This window comes from Xenopus tropicalis, chromosome 3, assembly GCF_000004195.4.
Source record: "Xenopus tropicalis strain Nigerian chromosome 3, UCB_Xtro_10.0, whole genome shotgun sequence".
In the NCBI taxonomy this organism is placed as follows: Eukaryota; Metazoa; Chordata; class Amphibia; order Anura; family Pipidae; genus Xenopus; species Xenopus tropicalis.
In genome coordinates, this window is record NC_030679.2 from 86,000,137 (window position 1) to 86,021,454 (window position 21,318).

Sequence of the window (21,318 nt, forward strand, 5' to 3'; positions counted from 1 at the left end):
CTGTGTAAATCCTTATTGGTAGCAAAACATTCCTACTGGGTTTAAATAATTTTTAGCAGAATGAAAATATGTTGATCAAAATTATGGTTCCAAGCATGTACGGTATTTCTTATACCCTTATACCATTAACTGTAAAACTAGTAATACAAGCTGACTGATTTGTCCTAAATGCACAAAGGCATATTTATAAACGTTTGTAAAATATTTTACACCAAAGAAACTGTATACAAATGAGTGTTATGTGTAAACATAAGCCTTTTTGCCCTATTCAGATTTAATGGCTAGCTCTATGGGTACACATAACCTTACCAGTGCAGTGTAACAGCACATTGTTTTTACGTCTATATAAAACACTTTAATCTTTTGGTGTTAACGTTTAATTAGATCAATTAGGTACTTTTTTGTACAGTGATCTGGCACATCCAGGCCCTGCGGCTACAAGATATAGCTACATCAGCAACCGACTGCCACTGAGCTTTACCACCAGACATGGTGCTACATATTGCACATCAATCTTATCTGTCCAGAAACCACTGTTCTGAAAGTTTTGTGCTTTAGACTCAAGTTTGCAAATCCATGCTGTACTAACATGGTTTTTGTTGTTCTTGTGTGCCATAAGCCTTAAATGTTTTTGTGCAATTTGGTTGATTTGATTATACATTTTTTAATAAATGTATTAAAAATATAATTTTTTTCTAAGAGTAAAATAATCTGTGCTCTAATACAGTTTAACCCAATAAAAAATGTACTGTAATAGAAATGGCTTAACTGGTACTGCATGCTGTCCTCAAAATACGTTTACCAAACCTGTCCCCTGTGATACCATACATTGTTTTAAAAGGAAAATTAGCAAAGTGACCAAATTACATGCTTCAAAGTTAGTTTAAAAATAAGCAAAACTACTGAATTCGCTCACCATGGCTTTAAATTAGATTTCCTACCAATTTTTATGGTTTACTAATTCTGCAAAATTTAGTTAGAACAATTACGATAAACACAAAATCCACAATGGTTTCTGCCAGTATTCTTTATATTTGATCTCGGAAATGTATCTGTGTTTGCTTAGTAACCCATTTATACAGAACAGCTTTAGTTCAGTTCAAAATAATATTGAGATTTAAATGCTGTCTTTGTCTTCTTCCACTTAAAAAGGTTGAATGCTGATCTCTAGCATTAATGCCTCTAGTATTAATACTGCTTTTACATTCAGACACTGTCATACAATAAAAATATATTGTGAGAACAGTCTGTACTACAACTTATAGTCTGTGCCCCAATTTTATTTGTGTTTAATGCACTGCCATTGGTACACTGCCAATACAGAAAACTGGTGTCAGTTAACTCCTACATCCATGAGCAGTATACAGATTACTATAAGAACATAAATTGACACACAAAAAACAGTCCATATATAAAACCTTGATTCATATAAATAAAACCAAGGGCACATATCCATGCTAGGTTACATCAGCCAATGAAGAGACAAAGGAGTCTTTTATTCTTTGCTATTGTGTTTGTCAAGCAAAATAAACTTCACTTACTCTATATAAGTAATAAAATGTAATATAAAATACATTTTTAAATCTACACATAGTATTGATGTTGGTATATATAGTTTATGTTTGTGAGTGTATAGATAGGTAAAGTATAGGTTTTGTGTACTGTGTTCACTTGGAAGGGTTGAACTTGATGGACTTTGGTCTTTTTTCAACCCATCTTAACTATGTAACCTATCCGATCGACCATCACCATGGTATAAAGATTATTGGGATGATAATTCAGAGCCCACACAAGGCCTGAAAGCTATGTTTCGTACAATTATATCGGTGTGTGTATGGCCAGCTTAAGACAATATATGATTGACAGCTGGGAATTTAAAATGCCTTTATAATGAGTATGGATGTGTTGTTAAAAAATTTAGGTTTCATGTTTAATTTGAAAATTACTTTTATTATACAGTTTTTATGTCTAAGTGACAGGTCCTCTGAAATATTTACAAACATGACAGGTCACTAAAACATCTCTGTTAAAACAAGACGTTATACAGTATTTAAACCTAAGAGGTATTTCCTAGGACCTAGTACATATATTTCACTGGAGTCAGCAAAATAAATAAACAATAATGGATAATGGAAGGGTGAGCAGAAAATGACATATTGAAAGATTCTTGCTTTGATATACATTTAACTCACATGAAAATATTAATGTCTTTGCTTATGGATCTATGTATGTTATATTTCATCTTTAACTTTTTTTCCGATCTCAACAGATGAATCTACATTTATCTTGCTAAAATGCACAAAATGAATATTTCATACACTGTATATGATATCCTGCATTCCTAATGTGTTCTATTGATCAAAAGGGAACAGTTAAATGCCTGCTAGAGGGGAAATTATAACAATCCAAGTTTAGAGAATTGTATATAAAGGATCTTTGCCTTGCTTTTCCATAAATGAATTCGTTTAAATGGCAATTAAGATTGTAACCCAGCTGCTGATATCAATAAAGGCAAATAATTGATTGGTTGTTTTGGTTACTGCCTAGGGGCAAATTTGCCCAGTTTTGATAAATGGCCCCCACTGTGTTGTTTAAAAAGAAGCACCTGCAAGCTTCCGATACAAAAAATCTGAAGCTATAGGGTAACACAACAATATATTAAACTACTAACTGCACAATTTTAAACTTTTGATGCAGATAAGTAGTGAAGAGTTATAGCTACAGCTACAACTACACAGAAGATTCTGTCAAATGGTGTCAGATCGTCAGAATGCACCCTACAAGTTGGAAGTAGTCGCATAGCTCAAAACATAATGGGACTGATAGAAAAACCTGATGCATAAACTATACAAAATCTTTGCCATCCAATGCAACACAACTGTCATAAGGGGCCACTACATGCTACAAACAGATGGTGTCTGAAAGACTTTTTCTTCTAACTCAAATATATTGACTGTAAGATGTAGATGCAGGAACAAAAGACACCATCTGATATTGTCTGATCTGACTTGCATTACAGCTGTGGCGCTAAGATTTTGTAGGATCCTACAAAATCTCATACTGTTGCATGGCGTTTATCAGATAAAATCTGATCCACAAAATCTGATCAAAATCTCCTGTAGTGTTAAGCACTCAGAGTCACTAAAGTTTGCTGAGCATTACCAGATGTTTAAAACAGGATATCTAGTTTTACTACTATGTAGAGTGTCAGGCAGGGCCGCCATCGGGGGGGGAGGTAACATTGTGCCTTCTTTTGTAAGGGGACATGGTAGCGTTGTGAAAGTTATGCAAATTGCATGTTAGACCGAAACTTACACCACTTACTTAACTTCTGCAAATACTGCTTAGAAAGCTACGTAACCTGACTAGAACTTAAGTAACTTGTGTATGAAGCAAAAGTAAATGAAGAGAAGCTTTGCAGAGACAAACTTTACTGACCACCAACAAATAAAAAAAAACTTAAAGTAAATTTCACTGCCCCAATGAACTGACTTTTTAGCACATTAATTATTCATTTTAACTATTTATATGAACCACTCATTACAGAGTAACATCAGCATCTTCTACATTAACTTTGCAGTAGGGGAATGTTATTGGGCCCCACAACATCATCATTGGGCCCCTACGCTTACACAATTTACATTAAAAAAAATACATGTAAACTCCACAGAGCCCCCCCCCCCATTAAAATACTGACTTATTAGCACATTTATTATTTATACTACTAGTGACTAGTTATGTGGCCCCACATAAACATCATCGAGGCCCTAAACTTGAGCAGTTTATATAACTTATGTAAAAACGTAGTTTCTATATGAAGCAATGACAGCACAGAGCAAGGGCAGGTAGGTGGGAAGGGGTTAAACTTAGGGCAAACTCTACTGACCCCCAATGAACTGACTGAATTATTAGTACATTAATCAATGGAACTCTGAACTGCTTATTATAGAGCAACATCAACTGTTTATATTGCACACACAAGGGGCATGGCTACATTTTGGTACTGTTCTTGTGGGGGGCCTTGTATAAATAACTAGTGGGGGGGGGCCAAAAGTTTCTGATGGCGGCCCTGTTGTCAGGAGAAATATCTGACAGGTATATGTTTTTAATTTATTTTGTATGGTGACCCCCTCCCCAAAAACTATTAATAATTCCATTATAAGAATCCATTTGTATATCAACAGAAATATAGTGTTGTATAGATAACTCACTAAGGCACGTGATTCATTTTTCAAGCATGTTGTAACCAATTCATGAGAAGTCAGTCTGTAGCAGATGCCTTTTAAAATTCTTTGTTCAATTGCTTTATATAATATACTAAAAATAAATCTGAAAGAAGAATTTCTGATTTGTACATTTACATGCTTGATTTCTGATGTTGAAGGGACAGATGCATCACACTGTTTAAATGTTTTATTATTTATCAGGCCGAGACATCATTTTCTGTTATATGATGGGACAAATATTTAAACATCTACAGGTGCCTGCCCCGGCAAACTTGGAGCATATGGCACATTTGTATAATTCACAATGTAACACAGTTTCAAATGAATTAAGAGGGCTTAAGATTTGCCTTAGTGTCTCATTCAAATTCTTTAACCATCATAATCAATACAAGGCTGTGCTTTGCCATGGATAAGAGGCAGATATGAATGCATATTTGCAGCTGCTACTTAACTACGTCTGAAGGGTACATTACACTTTCTAAGGTGGTTTATTCTGGTAAGGATTTAGCAATCTATACAGGTACAATTCTTCAATCATATCAGTTTCTTTTTTGTCTACTATATTTATTTAAACAAAAGTTACATTGCATGGCCTAACTAAATACTAAATAAAATATACAGGTATGGGATTTATTATCCATGTCTGGGACCTGGTGTTTACATAATTTGGATCTCCATACCTTAAGCCTAATCAAAATCAGAAAGGTACAGAGAGGTACAGAGGACTTTGAAACTCATGAGACGGAGGTACAACTCTGAAGATTAAAAGGCAATATTATTGAAAAATATATTAAAGGCAAGGCTCTCTTATGGACATATTAATGCATCTTTTTAAAATTATTACCAGCAGAGAAGCCTGTTCACTGTTTGGAGAGACAACAGGCTGAGTAAAAAGTGTGGATAAATATATTTGGATATCAACAGTTTTTTTGTTTTTTTTTTAAGCAAAATGAATGGATGATAGTCCCCAAAGGCAGAGTTAATAAGGAAAGAAGCATCAGAAGTACAGAAATTTCGGCTACCCCCTACATTAAATGATAATGGTGGACTATAACTGACTAAAAAAAGGGTTGGTTAGAAAGAACCACAAAGTAGCTTGACTGTGAACACCAAGGGAATAAAGATTCTGCAAATTCAAAATATATGGTATTTCTGCAACAGCAAAAAGTGCTGCTAACTTCTCAGATGGGCATAAACAGCTACGTGATTTACACTGCTGTAACTAAGCACTGGCAGAGCAAGAGTACTAGAACTGAAATTATTTGGGGGCATTGCACACTGACAAAATACAAAGCAATATATAACTTCATACCACAAACTTTGTAAAAACTATAATTGCAAACACAATAAGCAGCATGCAAATGCACAAGAGATCCCATTGAAAACTACGTACTACCTTTTGTGCACTAATCCTGTGTTTCTTTTTTAACCTCAATAAATTGCACACAATTGGAGAGCACTGGACACCAAAATTATGCAGATGAAACCGACACAACATTTCCAAAGAGGCTGATTTGTGTCTGTATTTTCAAAACACATCTAGCATAGGATGCAAAAAATTGGGCTACTTATAGTAGGTGTTCAGTTGCTGAAATGTGGGGAAGAACAGTGACAGTAACTTGTTTGCAATTTGTAATAGCCCCCCACTACTAAATGAGCCCAAAGTCCCTAATGGGAAGATCTACTAATTTTCAAGCTTGTGTAATAAACCAACCCTTAATAAGTGCTCCCTAAGCAAAAAAAACAATATGGAGTAGCTGACTGGACTTGGAACATTGTTCAAAATGGACAAAATAACTTAAGTAAATGTGGTTTTACCAAAAGACAAATATTTACAGGTATGGGATCTGTTATCCAGAATGCTCGGGACCTGTGAAGGAAATTATTTCTATAAATTAGAATCAGTTGTTTAAAATGGAGTCTATGGGAGATGGCCTTTCTGTAATTCAGAACTTTCTGGATAATGGGTTTCCAGATAACAGATCCTATACCTGTACTGTGAAAAATAGCCAAGATTCAAATGACAATAGGACAGAGGGTGAAAAAAGGAGAAATAATATCTATTTAATTACTGTAATAACAGAATAATAAAGCAGTTACATGTTGACTAATTGCTGTGGGGAATATAATTTTACCATGCCAGATGATGCATTTCTTGCTATCATCCCTTTAATTAGACAGGGAAGGGAAGTGAATACAAATGTAGAAAGGTAATTAGTTTGCAAAAGCTAAAATCCTCGCCCAAAGCCATGTTCTTCAAGTAATATCACATTATTTTTTCTTGTGTAAACTTTTCATTATAAGATAGATATCTTCATAATCTAATAAACCTGGTTAGACTGCAACTGCTAGAAAATATTATTCATGTATTAGAAACCAAAGCATGTTACTGTAATGCTGTTTTAATGCAATTTGCTTAGTGCAGGAACAAACTTAACTTGAAAATTTAGGCCATGATGATGAGTGTATGTTATCACCAATTTATTTAGGCAGAGATAATATAAGCCACTTGCAGTGTATACTATTTGTAGGAAGTGCAAACGAGATTTAATGAGTAGCCAAAAGAAAGCTTAATATACAGTAATATCTGAGATATGATACTAACTAAACCAAGCTAAAAAAAAACAAAAAACTGTAAATACTGTCCTTGATCCTGAGCAATATCATTCACATATTGTTTACTGAATGCAAATGAAATAGCTATTTTTGATTTCCGGACAGCCATGTGATATACTGCTTACAACCCACTTGAAATGCACTCATACCCACACCATGCATTCATACTGGATATATCCAAAGCATTACAGCAGATGAGACTTAGGCTAATGCCAGACGTGGCGTTTTTACGCTGCGTATTTTCTCCACCTAAAAACGCTGCACAACCCACACAGCCCGACTATGGTGTTTTTTGCCTAGTACTGGTGACGTAGCAAATCCCGTTTCCCATGGTGCTAATAGTGTGAAATAGTAAAAAACGCAGCGTATTTACGCAAGGTCTGGCAGCTGCCTTTGTGTATACATAGGAATAGGTTGCTGTGAAAATAACGGCGTATTTTGGCAAAGGCATGAAAAGTCCGTCGTTTTCTAGCGTATTTACGCATAGTGTGTTTTCCATCGAGACTGTTTAAGTTATTTCTATGGATGATGATATTGTGCGTTTTCAGCCGCCGAGAGAATTAGAAAATACGCAGCGTAAAAAGGCCACGCGTGGCATCAGCCTTAACTGCAGAAAAATATCTTCCATCAAACACCCTTAACACAAAATAACATAGTGCTAAGCTATGAATGCTCACATTTTGTTCTGGCTTATGTAAGGCTAAAGAAAGCATAAACAGGTTAGTGAGTCAGACCACAAATTGAATCAGGGGTTTGGCCTGCAGAAAAAGAACACCAGTACAAAGTGGAGCGGACAGGGCATTTGTCTATGGCCTTTGTGCAACAGATGGGGTCCCTTTTTTTTAACCTACGCTTAGGTAGGCTTATAAATGCAAGCTCTTTTGGGGAGGGCCCTCTTTACCTCTTGTATCAGTTATCTGTTGCTTTCTACTTGTATCTGTACATTAGTTGCACAAAACCATTTATTGCAAACTATGAAGAATATATTGGCATATATAAATATGCGTTCATAACCATAATATTAATAATTAGAAATTACAATTACCAGCAGATCAAGTTTAACTAAAAGAAGATACCCTCACCTATCAGAATTGTGAGCAAAGGCAGCTAGTATGGTGGAAATGAAACATGAGGGGAACCAGACTGGTACAATATTATGCACAGATTTCTGATGCTCTTTAATATTATAATACCCTATTTCAGGTTGAATGGGATAAAAATGTTCTTATTGGATAACTCGGTTAAATATACGTTACACACTGTGTGGAGTGAACAATGCCGAATAATCCTGCCACTATATTGTACCCTTTGGGCACAGAGGGGTATAGACTAATTTCTCAAAGTGCAGCAAAGTAATGACATAATGTTATAACAAACATGGAATAAACCTTCAGAAATACATTGTGAACATTTCATGCATTGCTGCATGCCCTATTGTTTCCCTCTCAGCTTTAACGCAACCACAGTCTTACTTGAATCTGGCCTCCACTTCACTAGCAGCTTTTTGGTATTGCTCAGTGGTAACCTTGTAAAACTGGGCACTCTGCAAGACAAAAAAAAAAAAAATTCATAAACATCACAAGTCAGTAATAAACATTTACAAACAAAAGATGCTGTGAAAAGCTCTTTGAGGCAATTTTCAGATTTTTTTTCTCAAAAACTAAGTTTATTGAAACTTTGCGGCTTGGTAGTTTGAAGAAGACATACATAATTAAGTATTTGAGTTTGGTACTTTCCAAAAATAAATTATTTTCTGGGGCTAAATATTTCATTATTTTAACCTACATAATGTGCAGTAAATAGGCTGACTTTGCAGTAGCTAAACTTACCTCCATAACATGAACTATTTCATTTATGGGGTCTCTACACGGCACAGATTTTGGTAATCCTATGAACATTGGGCAATAAACTGCTTGGTGGACCCCTGCATCAAAATTGATAGAGTACAAAATGTTCAAAAAACATCTGGCACATGAGATATGAAAGTCTGTAACATTAAGAGGGTTAAAATTCTAGTAAATTGTTACTTTCAGAGCAAGTACTAAAAGTAGGCAGAAGAAGCACATGCCTATAGTGCAGTTGTGGAGGGGTGCACTTACATCTTCTGCCTACCCCTAGTTCATACCCCAGAAGGGAAGACAGCCCTTACTGGTGGTAGTTGCGGATCAGATGCTGGCTGTACATGGTGCGAGCGCCAGCATATTTGTGCACAAAGTTGGGGAGCAGAAAGGTGAGATGGATAGGCACCAATCGATTGTGGCTCCTCTAACAGTTTCTCCCCCCCTAACAGTTTGTCCCAGCACCTATTACGGATTTTATTGTAAGAAATTAGTCTACTAATGCCCTTAACTCAGAGGCAAGTTTATAGCAAGAGTTATAAGCAAAAGAAAATAAGTAAAAAGTTGCAGGTTTTAATGTTCCGTTAAAAAATGGAAATATTTTGGTTACAATGGCATATGCATCTATTCCAGTAAACAAAGTTGCAGGATACTCTCTGTATTGCTGAGCTCAAACAAATCAGAGGGTAACACAGTACATGGTACTTAAATGTGTAAGCAAATTAAGGTATACAAGGCCCCAGGGCCTGATAAAATCCATCATTAAATACATCCGTTTTAACAAGGCAACTTATCCTCATGTTTCTAGACTTCATTTCATCTAATTTGGTACAAATGGATCAGAGGTAAGCTGATGTAATTAGATGTATTTAAAAAAGGGATTATGATTTCTACATGGCAATTATAGCCAGTGAATTTTATATACGTAGTGAGCAAGTTATTTGATAAGATTAGGTTTCTGGACAATGCCACTGCCATTTGGAATCAGCTTTTTTATTGATTTTTATTATGGATGCACCAAATTCAGGATTTGGTTCAAGTTTGGCTGAATACCAGCACTTTCTGCAAGGTATGGCTACGGTTTGATGGATCCATTGAAATAATATGACTTTAAACTGACAACTGAATTAAAAAAATTTTTAAATTTCTTTGCAAAAGGATTTGGGTTCAGTAGAGTTTTCCCCCATATCTTTATGTGGAGATTTTGACAATTGGCTGAATGTTAAAATGATGAATTCCTATGATGATCCCTATGACGTAAGCAGGAGCTGGGATAGTGGAGAGCTTTCTAAAGAAAAAAAATGAAGTAGGCTTCTTAGTAGTTTGCCACTAAGGATTCCATACAGGGTTACACAATGAATCCATGGAAAATAGTTGTTGTGCCTTGCTCCCATAAAAACAACCACCATTATCAATTAGATTGGGGTGCCTTATAAACTCCCTAGTGAAGTGTACATTCTTTCCCCTTTAACACCATCAGAAAAATTCTTCAGGAAACGGCATGACACGAGTCTGCTCAGTTTGGTCCTCTCTCTCTCTCCCCTCTCACCCTCCCTTTTCTGTCCTCCCCCCCCCCCTGCTTTCTGCTGTAATCTGAGCTGCCAGCAGTTAGAGCTGCAGCACGGAAGTTACTGAGCTAAAATGGCAGCTGCTATCTTAAAAAAACACAGGGAGTTTCTAGGGCTCAGGTATGGTAACACTTTCTATATAATAAATATTGCGTTTAAGCTTGCACTGTTGTGGCTGTTTAACACTAGTTATTACTGAACTTTTATCAAGATTTGTAAAATAATAGCACAATTTTATGCACTGGTTGTACATAAAAGCATAAAAAAAACCCCTTTATACCCATGATACTCATATAAACACTGAACTAAACAATGAAGCTTTACAAACATTCTGTTTATTGTACAGCGGTTTTTACACCTTCACCTTTATAAATATGCCTCATACATATACATTTATCCAGCAATGCACACAAGTTTGGTTTTATTTTGTTTATTACAGGAGAGTTGCACTCAGAATAGGTCAAAAGCAGAAGTAAATATTTCATGATGAAGATGAAATCATTTCTGGACTTCACTATATTTAAGCTCTCTATCATATGCCAAATAAACGCTTTAAGCAGCATAAGTATACAGTAAAAGAGCCACTGATTGGTAAAATCAATGGTGCATTTTTAATAGGTGCAGATTGTAGTTGCAACTATGAAAGTTCACTCATGCAGTGATAGTGTTAATATTCAGCACTTTGGTTCTGCGCTGTATAAAATCAATAGTGGTATGGAAAAGGCGCAGACAGACTGCTGAGCAAGAGTGGACAGGTCTCCATTTGAGATGATGAATGGTCTTCTATCAAGCCACTGCCCCCATGATGCCAGCATTTGCTATAATCTTATTTAGGTTGCGATTTATCTTTCCATTGCCTGATCAATAAAGATGAACACAACAGCTGCAAGGATCAATATCTATTTTTTTTTTATCATTTTCAGGAACAGTTTGTCACATATACAATATCCCACGTTTGTTGTTTCCATTTTTTAGACTGTTTTGTTGGTGAAAAGCCACAAAAGTTTCAGCAGCTGTATATAAACACAAAAATATCACCAATACTGTAAAGGCAGTAAACACATTTTACAGTATATTGAGTTCTTTCAATAACATTCTAATGCCTGCTTTCACAACCAGGCTTACTCTGCAAAAGAAAATCATATTTGGAAAAGAATATAAATGTAATTACTACATTTTTAATTGCAGGCGACAGTTGCAAATTCCAAGACATTTTTTTCATCATGTAATACCAAGGTGTTACTAACGGAAAAAAACGCAGAAAATACACACAGTTCTAAAACTGTGATGGAAAGGACTAGCAGAAATATATGCAGATTACTGCAGATAATGCTCATGACAATATAAGATGGGGATCAAACAGGAGGAGGAATAATGTGAATATTAAAGTAAACTAAGTTAGGAGATAGGGCAGAGCTTCCACCTATGATATTAAATTACACGATTAAGAAAATGATACATGGTTGTTATAAGAACCTATACATTTACTATATGTAGATAATAATTTCCAACCTGTTCAACAGGAGGTTTAACTATTTATCTTGTCTATGCAAGGAAAGAATAAGTACATCAGAATAATAGACTAGGAACTTTAGAATTCACAAAAGGGGTACAGTGGCACAAAGATAATAAGCTCATTTACTTAAGGCAGATATAGTATAGAATGCCTTTGATAGGGGAAATGTTTAGGGTCACAATGTTAGCAATTCTTAGTCCTAGTATTATATATGGTTGGAAGTGCTATCAGGCCCCTTCTAAAATGTTTATGTAGATGGAAATCAAAGTCAGCCAGGTCAAGGTTCAATAACTGCAGTTAGAACAAATAATGCCAGATAACCAATGATACAAAGCAGGATGAACATTACATGTAGTATTAGAACAAAGCATTGAAAGTTCATGACAGCCCATAGAGCCAAGTCTGGTATACAATTCAAGAATACTGAATTTGCTGCTCTTGACCATTCCTTAGTCACAGTTTAATTTTGGGATATTTGGATGTTGAAAGGTTGCTTAATATGGTTTATGTATTTTCTTCCAGAAATATGTTACCTCTTTGCTTAGTCGCCAAAAGAATATTTCAAATGAGCAGAAATAAATTGCAGGAGAATAGGGGGGGGGGTAGCCTCAAAGAGCTTATTCTGACAGAAAGCAAATGCTATAATACTCAGAATAGTTTCATTGGACCTTTACCTGTAACAAATGATGTTGAAAGGCTATGACTGATCTGTTACAAACCACAAGCCAGCTTATATATGGCATACCTCACTAAACAAGGGGGAGACAATTAATATTTTATGGTGTGGTTAACATTTTTTATCTAAATCACACTGTGTTTATATTATATTATAAATTATATTATAAATATTACATTCTGATTTTAATGAAACATTCTACGTTTGTCAAATACACTGCTATTTTGATTTGTGAAAGATTTATTTGCAGAACTATATAATCATAAAGCTGAAAACATCCTTTTTCACTGCAGTTTCTTTCTCCACAGCAACAGGTTACTTGCATCATTAAAAAACACTGATTGTTTATCAGTACAAACTGTGTATCTAAACATCTTACCTATCGCTAAATGTCACATACGGCATCACATCATATGTAAATTGCTCCGCTGTTTCTAATACCCTTCTAGTTAGTTATGTTTTCTAGTGATTGCATCACTGAGTGTCACAGCTCATCTATATGATTAATTGACTTTTTGATTACTCTGGTTTTTCCAATTAAATGCTTCCTATTTTGTACAAAGAATGGAAAAAGCAGAGACAACGATAATAAAAGGAGATGACAACAGAACAGATTAGTGTCAGCGTAGACTTCTCATTATCAGGAAAAATTACTATATATATTTGCAGGCAGACGATGTCTGTCAGCTTTTAAATAGTTAGAAAACCAGGGAGCAAGTTTAAGGGCTATGGCAGACGTGAAGATTAGTCACCCGCAATAAATCTTGTCTACCTCGGGCAACTAATCTCCTGAAATTGCTTTCCCAACAGCAAAAATGTAGATCGCTGGTGGGAAAACATATGCATTGCTTTGGTTTTGCAAAGTAGCCTGAAGATTCTTTGCAAGGCAAAGTTTTGCCATGACCCTTAAAATAAAAGTGACAACAAATTGGTAACTTGGTCATTAAAACAATGACTTGTTACTGGAGAATCTACTCTATAGTGCATAAAATACAAATGGTCAGTAAATCATCACTGACTGGATATTGTTTTTATTTTTTTAATTAAAAATACACTCACTTACATGTATGGGATTCATCATGGTTAATTACTGCTGTATCTCAATATTCTGGATGGATTACTGGATAACAGATGCCATAACTGTATTTTATATTATATATACACAGTCATGGCCAAAATTGTTGGCACCCCAGAAATTTTTCCAGAAAATCAAGTATTTCTCACAGAAAAGTATTGCAGTAACACATGTTTTGCTATACACATGTTTATTCCCTTTGTGTGTATTGAAACAGAACAAAAAAGTGAGGAAAAAAGGCAAATTGGACATAATGTCACACAAAACTCCAAATATGGGCTGGACAAAATTATTGGCACCCTTAACTTAATATTTGGTTGCACACCCTTTGGAAAAAATAACTGAGATCAGTCGCTTCCTATAACCATCAATAAGCTCCTCTCACCGGGAATTTTGGACCACTCTTCCTTTGCAAACTGCACCATGTCTCTCTTATTGGAAGCAGCAATTTTAAGATCTCTCCACAGATGTTCAATGGGATTTAGATCTGGACCCATTGCTGGCCACTTCAGAGCTCTCCAACGCTTTGTTGCCATCCATTTCTGGATGCTTTTTGACGTATGGGGTCATTGTCCTGCTGAAAGAGCCAAGATCTCGGACGTAAACCCAGCTTTCCTGACACTAGGCTGTACAGTGCGACACAAAATCCCATGGTAATCCTCAGATTTCATGATGCCTTGCACACATTCAATGCACCCAGTTCCAGAGACAGCAAAACAACCCCAAAACATCCTTGAACCTCCGCCATATTTCACTGTAGGTACTGTGTTCTTTTCTTTGTAGGCCTCATTCCGTTTTCGGTAAACAGTAAAAGGATTGTGGCTTATTCAAGTACATTTTGGCAAACTGTAGTCTTGTTTTTTAATGTCTCTGTGTCAGCAGTGGGGTCCTCCTGGGTCTCCTGCCATAGCGTTTCATTTCATTTAAATGTCGACGGATAGTTCGCGCTGACACTGATGCTCCCTGAGCCTGCAGTACAGCTTGAATTTCTTTGGAACTTGTTTGGGGCTGCTTATCCATTACCCGGACTATCCTGCGTTGCAACCTTTCATCAATTTTTCTCTTCCGTCTACGCCCAGGAAGATTAGCTACAGTGCCATGGATTGCAAAATTCTTGATAATGTTGCACACTGTGGACAAAAGCAAATCTAGATCTCTGGAGATAGACTTGTAACCTTGAGATTGTTGATATTTTTCTACAATTTTGGTTCTTAAGTCCTCAGACAGTTCTCTTCTCCTCTTTCTGTTGTCCATGCTTAGTGTGGCACACACAGACACACAATGCTAAGACTAAGTGAACTTCTCTCCTTTTTATCTGCTTTCAGGTGTGATTTTTATGTTGCCCACACCTGTTACTTGCCCCAGGTGAGTTTAAAGGAGCATCACATGTTTGAAACAATCTTATTTATCCACAATTTTGAAGTGTGCCAATAATTTTGTCCAGGCCATTTTTTGGAATTTTGTGTGACATTATGTCCAATTTGCTTTTTTCCTTCCTTTTTTGTTCTGTTCCAATACACACAAGGGAATAAACATGTGTATAGCAAAACATGTGTTACTGCAAACTTTTCTGTGAGAAATACTTTAATTTCTGGAAAAATTTCTGGGGTGCCAACAATTTTGGCCATGACTGTGTATATATATATGTATAAACATACACACATACATACATACATACACAATGCCCTGGAGGAAGGGGTCTACTTCCTCTATAATTACACAACTGACCTTAATTAAAGCTATTATGATCAATAAATAAAAACAAAGATCACCAACCATGCAAACCCTGGAGAGAAGGCAAGTAGAAACAATACCCTTGTCAAAGCTGTCCATGATACTGTAGGCTTGAATGGAAAACAACAGCATAATTCTAAGGTGGAAACACTTTTTGTAGGATGCACAGGGACCATATATATTAACAAAGACATTTGAGTGTATGTTAATTCTGCCTGGTGCTGAGTTAAAATGCAGCAACTACAGATGCCTTAAAAAATCCTTATATAAATTAACTGGGCAGGAAATTTAGAAAAGGCATTTTGCTGCACGTAGGTCTCCATGCACCTTTATTACAGGCTGCACAGAAATTTAGCAACTCACAATGGGTCAAAAATGCCAACAACTGTGCAAGGCACAAAGAAAAATTAGCACAGTTAACCAGATCTGAAAGCCACCTTTCATATTTGAAAAACAACTGGACGCTTAAAAAAAATAAAGTTAACTTGATTTGACTAACAAGGTTTCAGTTGTGCCTCAAAAAGTAATAGATTATATCTGGTTGGGAAATTATCTGCAATATTTATGTATACAGAGCATGACATTTCACACTTCCGCTATTTATCTAGGTGCAGGAGATACTACATTGCACAAAATTAGTTTCTAAACCAGGGATCCCCAACCTTTTTTTACTCTTGAGCAACATTCGAATTTAAAAAGAGTTGGGGAGCAACACAAGCATGAAAAAGGTACCTGGAGGTGCCAAATAAGGGCTATGATTGGCTACTTGGTAGCCCCTATGTGGACTGGCAGCCTATAGAAGGCTCTCTTTGACTTTACACTGGGTTTTATGCAATCAAAAATTGCCTCCAAGCCAAGTATTCAAAAAATAAGCACCTGCTTTGAGGCCACTGGGAACAACATCCAAAGGGTTGGTGAGCAACATGTTGCTCACGAGCTACTGGTTGGGGATCACTGTTCTAAACCATGAACATTGCTTGTGAACAGGGCTAGTTTTCAATTTTACATAATTTTTTATCAGTCCTATCAGTCACTTTGTTAAGTCAATAATCTATACATCATACACAATATAGCTTATAAAATGTATAGATAATCGATTTACAATGTCAAATGCCCATTATTTCCCTGGTAATCTGCACGGCGCTGATGACTGAGGTAAGATTCTCATTTTGCAAGGGTCCCCAATTTTTTAACCGATGAGCAACATTTCTATAACGTGCATAAAAAAAGATGGAGAGCAAAGAAAGCATGAAAAGTTCCTAGGGGGTGACCAACAAGAGCTGTGATTGGTTATCTGGTAGCCCAATGTGAAAATAAAAAAATCCACTGGAGAGCCAAATGCGTTCTGTGTTGTTTATTAGTTTAGAGATGCATAGCACGCATCTCTAAACTAATAAACAACACAGAACGCATTTGGCTCTCCAGCGGATTTTTTTATTTTTACATGGTACCTATTAGTAGACCTGGCGAAACCTACACCATTGTGATTGAGCCTCTTCACTGAATTTCACAATTTGTGGCACACCAGCTGTATTTTTCTTTTTGTCACAGTACTGGTAGACTACAGGAGTCTCTGTTGGGCAGTACACATGGTATTTATGTCCACAAAACTTGCCTCCAAGCCAGAAATGTAAAAATGTGCACCTGCTTTGAGACTACTGGGAGCAGCATCAGCAAGGTTGTTATTTTGTATTTGTTTAGAAACTGATGAAAATGTTATACACTTAGGGCACCTTTACTAATCCACGAACGCTCCAAACGCGTATTTTTCGTAATGAGCGTATTTTTTGCGACAGTTTCGTACCTTGCGCATAATTTTTGTGACTTTTTCGTTCTTTGCCACAAAATTTGCGTGACAAAATCGTATTGTCGCGCCGAGTACGAAAGTTTGGCATTCATTCAAGCTTCGTTATCGTGACTTTCCTTGGGCCAGGTTGGAGCTGCAGAGTGCCATTGATTCCTATGGGAGGCTTCCAAAATCATGCACAGAAGGATCAAAGTCGGAAAGGTTTTCCTGCATCTTACGAATGTTCAATACGAAAATTTCGTGATTTTCGGATCGCCAATACATTTTTTTATTTTTGTGACTAATACGATTTTTTCGTAAGCATATTCGTGATATTTGTGATCTTCAGAAATTTTCGTATCCAATCCGAATTTATCCCATTCGGGATTCGAACTCGCGTTTTCATGAATGTGCCCCTTAGATTGTAAGCTCTTGTGAGAAGGGCCCTCTGATCCTATTTTTATTCTGTAACCCTGGTTGCCAGGTAAACAGGACTGCAAAGACATTTTTTGAAATTTCTGTGCCAACAGAGGAAAGACTTACCCTCTCTTCCAGCCTTGCCAGTTGATCTTTGTAATATTCATCCAAACGCTTCAGTTCACGCTCTTTTTCATTCAGTTTTTTCGCCTACGAGAAAATAAATACCAATTAAGCATTTAAACTTGTCTACAAAAGTTAGGTATATCTTTGTGAATGTATTAGATCCACTTTACAGAAAGCAGTTATCCCAAATGCTTCAAAATATAGCAACTCTATGTCCCATAGTGTCCTGTATAAAAGAATAATTCTTTATTTCTGACTGATTTGGTTTAACTCAATAGAAATAAAACAATACTTTGCACCTATAAGTTAACAATGACAAAATAATAATACAGGTGTGGGATCTATTATAAGGCATACACTTTATAGCAAGCTATGAAACATGATATTTCCCACAGAATCTTATTTAAACAAGCAATTCTTCAGTTTTGGTGGATATGTTTAAACTCTGTAATACATAATTATTTATTATATTTATAATTTATTATATTTAATGTTACATTTATAATTTATTATTGCTAATATTATATTCAGGGCCGCCATCAAGGGGGGCACAGGGGGTACAGTCGTCCCGGGCCCGGACGATTTTAACTTTAAAAGGGGGCCCGGCGGTGCTACAGTTTTCTTAGCTCGGGCCCCCTTTAATCTATTCCGGGCCCCTGTCATTGGTGGTCAGCGGTAATCCTATTGGTCGCGCCCCGTGTGTACGTGCACGTCAGTATGCACACGTCAGTATGCACGGGGCGCAACCTTATAAAAGGGCCTGGCGTCTTTCGGCACTCAGAAGTGCAGTACTGTCGGGAATGAAGAACCTCACCGGAGGAGCACGAAGCCGCCAGAGGAACCATACAAGACAAGGGGGGCTGTGCTGGCTACCAATGTACTGGGGGGTTTGCTGGCTACCAATGTACTAGGGGGGTTTGCTGGCTACCAATGTACTAGGGGGGTTTGTTGGCTACCAGTGTACTAGGGGTGTTTGTTGGCTACCAGTGTACTAGGGGTGTTTGTTGGCTACCAGTGTACTAGGGGGGTTTGCTGGCTACCAATGTACTAGGGGGGTTTGTTGGCTACCAGTGTACTAGGGGGGTTTGTTGGCTACCAGTGTACTAGGGGGGTTTGCTGGCTACCAATGTACTAGGGGGGTTTGCTGGCTACCAATGTACTAGGCGGGCCCTGCTGGCTACCAATGTACTGGGGGGGGGGGCTGCTGGCACTAATGTACTAGAGGGGGACACTGCTGGCTATCAATGTACTAGGGGGGGCTGCTGGCTACCAATGTACTAGGGGGGGCCTGCTGGCTACCAGTGTACTAGGGGGGGCTCTGCTGGCTACCAATGTCTCATGTCTGTGAGTCCTTTGTATTTGTGGGAGGGGGGCCCAGACAATTTTTTTTGTGAGGGGCCCCGTGATTTCTGATGGCAGCCCTGATTATATTTTATTTATTATATTTAATATTGGTATTTTGTCTATGTAAAGTTGGGCGGAACACGGGTCAAAAAAATTAATTACGGTAATGATGCTTCATTGTTATTTGTATATGACAATAAAACGTGAAACTTGAAACTAAATTGATGGTACCTTTCACCTCATGATACCCAGAACAGAGACAAATTAAAAAAACAAAAAAATAACAGCCCTGTTTTTCCTATAGTCATTTTTTGTTTGTATCTTTGAAGCATGGTACGCAAAATGACAGTAAAGCCCTGTATCCAGAATAACATCATGTCTCAAAACCCTGCAGTACTTTAACCTATAATTCTTCTTTAAGCTTGGTCCTGCACATTATTAAAGGAGCCCCTATCAAGTAAAGGTAGACATTCAAAAGCAAATAAAAGCCCCTGACTGGCAGCTTATTGGATCATTTATAGGGGCACCTCCTGACCAATATTTGGCTGGAAATAAGTTCTATCTATTCTATTGTGCAGATGAGAAAATCTAGTAGGATTCTATTGGTGTGCTAATGCAGCTCTCTTCTGTTAGGACTCCCTAGGCCCACAATATGATTTGTTTGTTGCGCTGGGGGCAAAACAATTAGATCTTCGTTATTTGACCTAGTATGTTGACAAATAATTGAAGCATCCACTTATCTGGCAACCTCACAAAATAAGTACATCCCAGCATACGTCAAGATGGTGAAATCAGGTAAAGATCCATTCATGTAGCAACTTTGGCAAAAAAGTGGATCCGACAGTGTATGGTCAGTTTATGGCTAAGGTTCCAAGCTTTCCAGATAATAATTTCCATGCCTACAGGTTTATAGAAAAGCTATGGCAGCAAAGCTATTTAATATGGTTCATGAAACAAAAGCTGCTGCACTTGTATGCAAAATGCCAGCTTACCTGAGTTCTCAGTTCCTGAAGCATTTGGTAGAAGATAAAGGGAATTAAACTAAGAGAAATGAAAGGCAATTTTACTAACTAAAAAGATCTTTCAGGTCCTGTATATGACAGCACATAACATTAAACAGTAGTAAATGCAGAAATATAGTGTTACTGCTTACCCTGATGAGCTAAATGATTCCCGAAAAAGTAAAAAAGTGAGGAAACCCTCAATTCTTTGTCATATACACCAACAGTCAATGCTGAACAAAGATCGAAAAAATAAGACCTCAAAAAGACAACTAAAATGATCATTCCTTTAACCTTTTGCCGATTGTGCTTCAGCATAGCTCTGAAAACAGCACATTGTCTAGAAGTGCACTCTTCCTACTAAATTTATTTATGATTTATGACCCAGATACAATGACCCTTGTCAACAACACAGAATTTATATTGAAAGAGGAAGGTTAAGGTATGGTTGGCCAATTTTTTTTATCCGCTTTATTTGCATAGTGCCTTTTTTACTATGAGGTGGTATGTTATGACAGAAATATGCAACAGAAGGCATAAGGAAAAGGCAAATAGACTAATATGTTTTGTGTGCATGTGTAAACTTTTGTATTTGCATATTATAAGAAACAGAGACAGGTGTTTATTACAAAATTAAAATATACAACGTTGTTAATTGTCACAGTGTAGCATAATGACATAATGGCCCTTGGAACAAATTACCGGATTCACTCATTTGGCCACTTTGCCAAACTTGCTGATATTATAGTGCGGGCCACCCTTGGGAAACTGATTAGGATGAATAATAAAATCGAGATAAGTAAATAATATGGAAAATAGCAGCAGTATCGGATGAATATTAACTAATGTAAAGGCCCATACATGGGCCGATAAAATCTGCCCAAGGTCTGAGTTGGAAGTTTACTGGCCTGTGTATGAGGCGCCCAGACGGGCCTAACCAACCGATATCTGGATGAAAATCAGGCAGATATGGATAGGGCGGTTTTAAAGGAAAACTATACCCCAAACAATGTAGGTCTCTATAAAAATATATTGCATAAACAAGCTCATATCTAAATAAACCATTTTCATAAAAATGTAATTTTAAGGTGTATGTACTATTGGGTTATCCTAAATAGAAAATTGCAATTTTAAGAATTAAGGGTCGCCTCCTGGGATCACAGGATTCCCAGTGCACACAAACAAGCCAAGGCACACATACATGCTAGGCCACATCAGCCAATGCATGGACAGAGTTCTGCCTTTTGCTTCCACACTACTTCCTGTTACAGTTAGAGCTGCATTATTTCTGGTCTCTCTGAGGGAGCACATCTCAAGGAATCACTGGCACAACAGGTCATCTGCACGCAGGTTTAACCTTGCAAGTTTATTTCAAACATCCTGGGGGTATAGTTT

General features: G+C 36.9%; 1 protein-coding gene across 4 annotated transcripts in view; it reads right to left on the reverse strand.

Annotated features, from left to right (window-relative positions):
* chchd3 (coiled-coil-helix-coiled-coil-helix domain containing 3) overlaps window positions 1-21,318 on the reverse strand; it is a 60,018-nt gene that overhangs the window by 4,397 nt on the left and 34,303 nt on the right. For 2 of the 4 annotated variants that reach the window (XM_031897813.1, XM_012958817.3), the window contains 3 exons: window positions 19,915-19,929; window positions 17,579-17,662; window positions 8,315-8,385 (listed from right to left, as the gene is read on the reverse strand). In XM_031897813.1, the coding sequence (XP_031753673.1) occupies window positions 8,315-8,385; window positions 17,579-17,662; window positions 19,915-19,929 (170 nt within the window). The remainder of the gene's footprint in view (window positions 1-8,314; window positions 8,386-17,578; window positions 17,663-19,914; window positions 19,930-21,318) is intronic. The other 2 variants (XM_012958818.3, NM_001004897.1) reach the window with 1 other exon arrangement.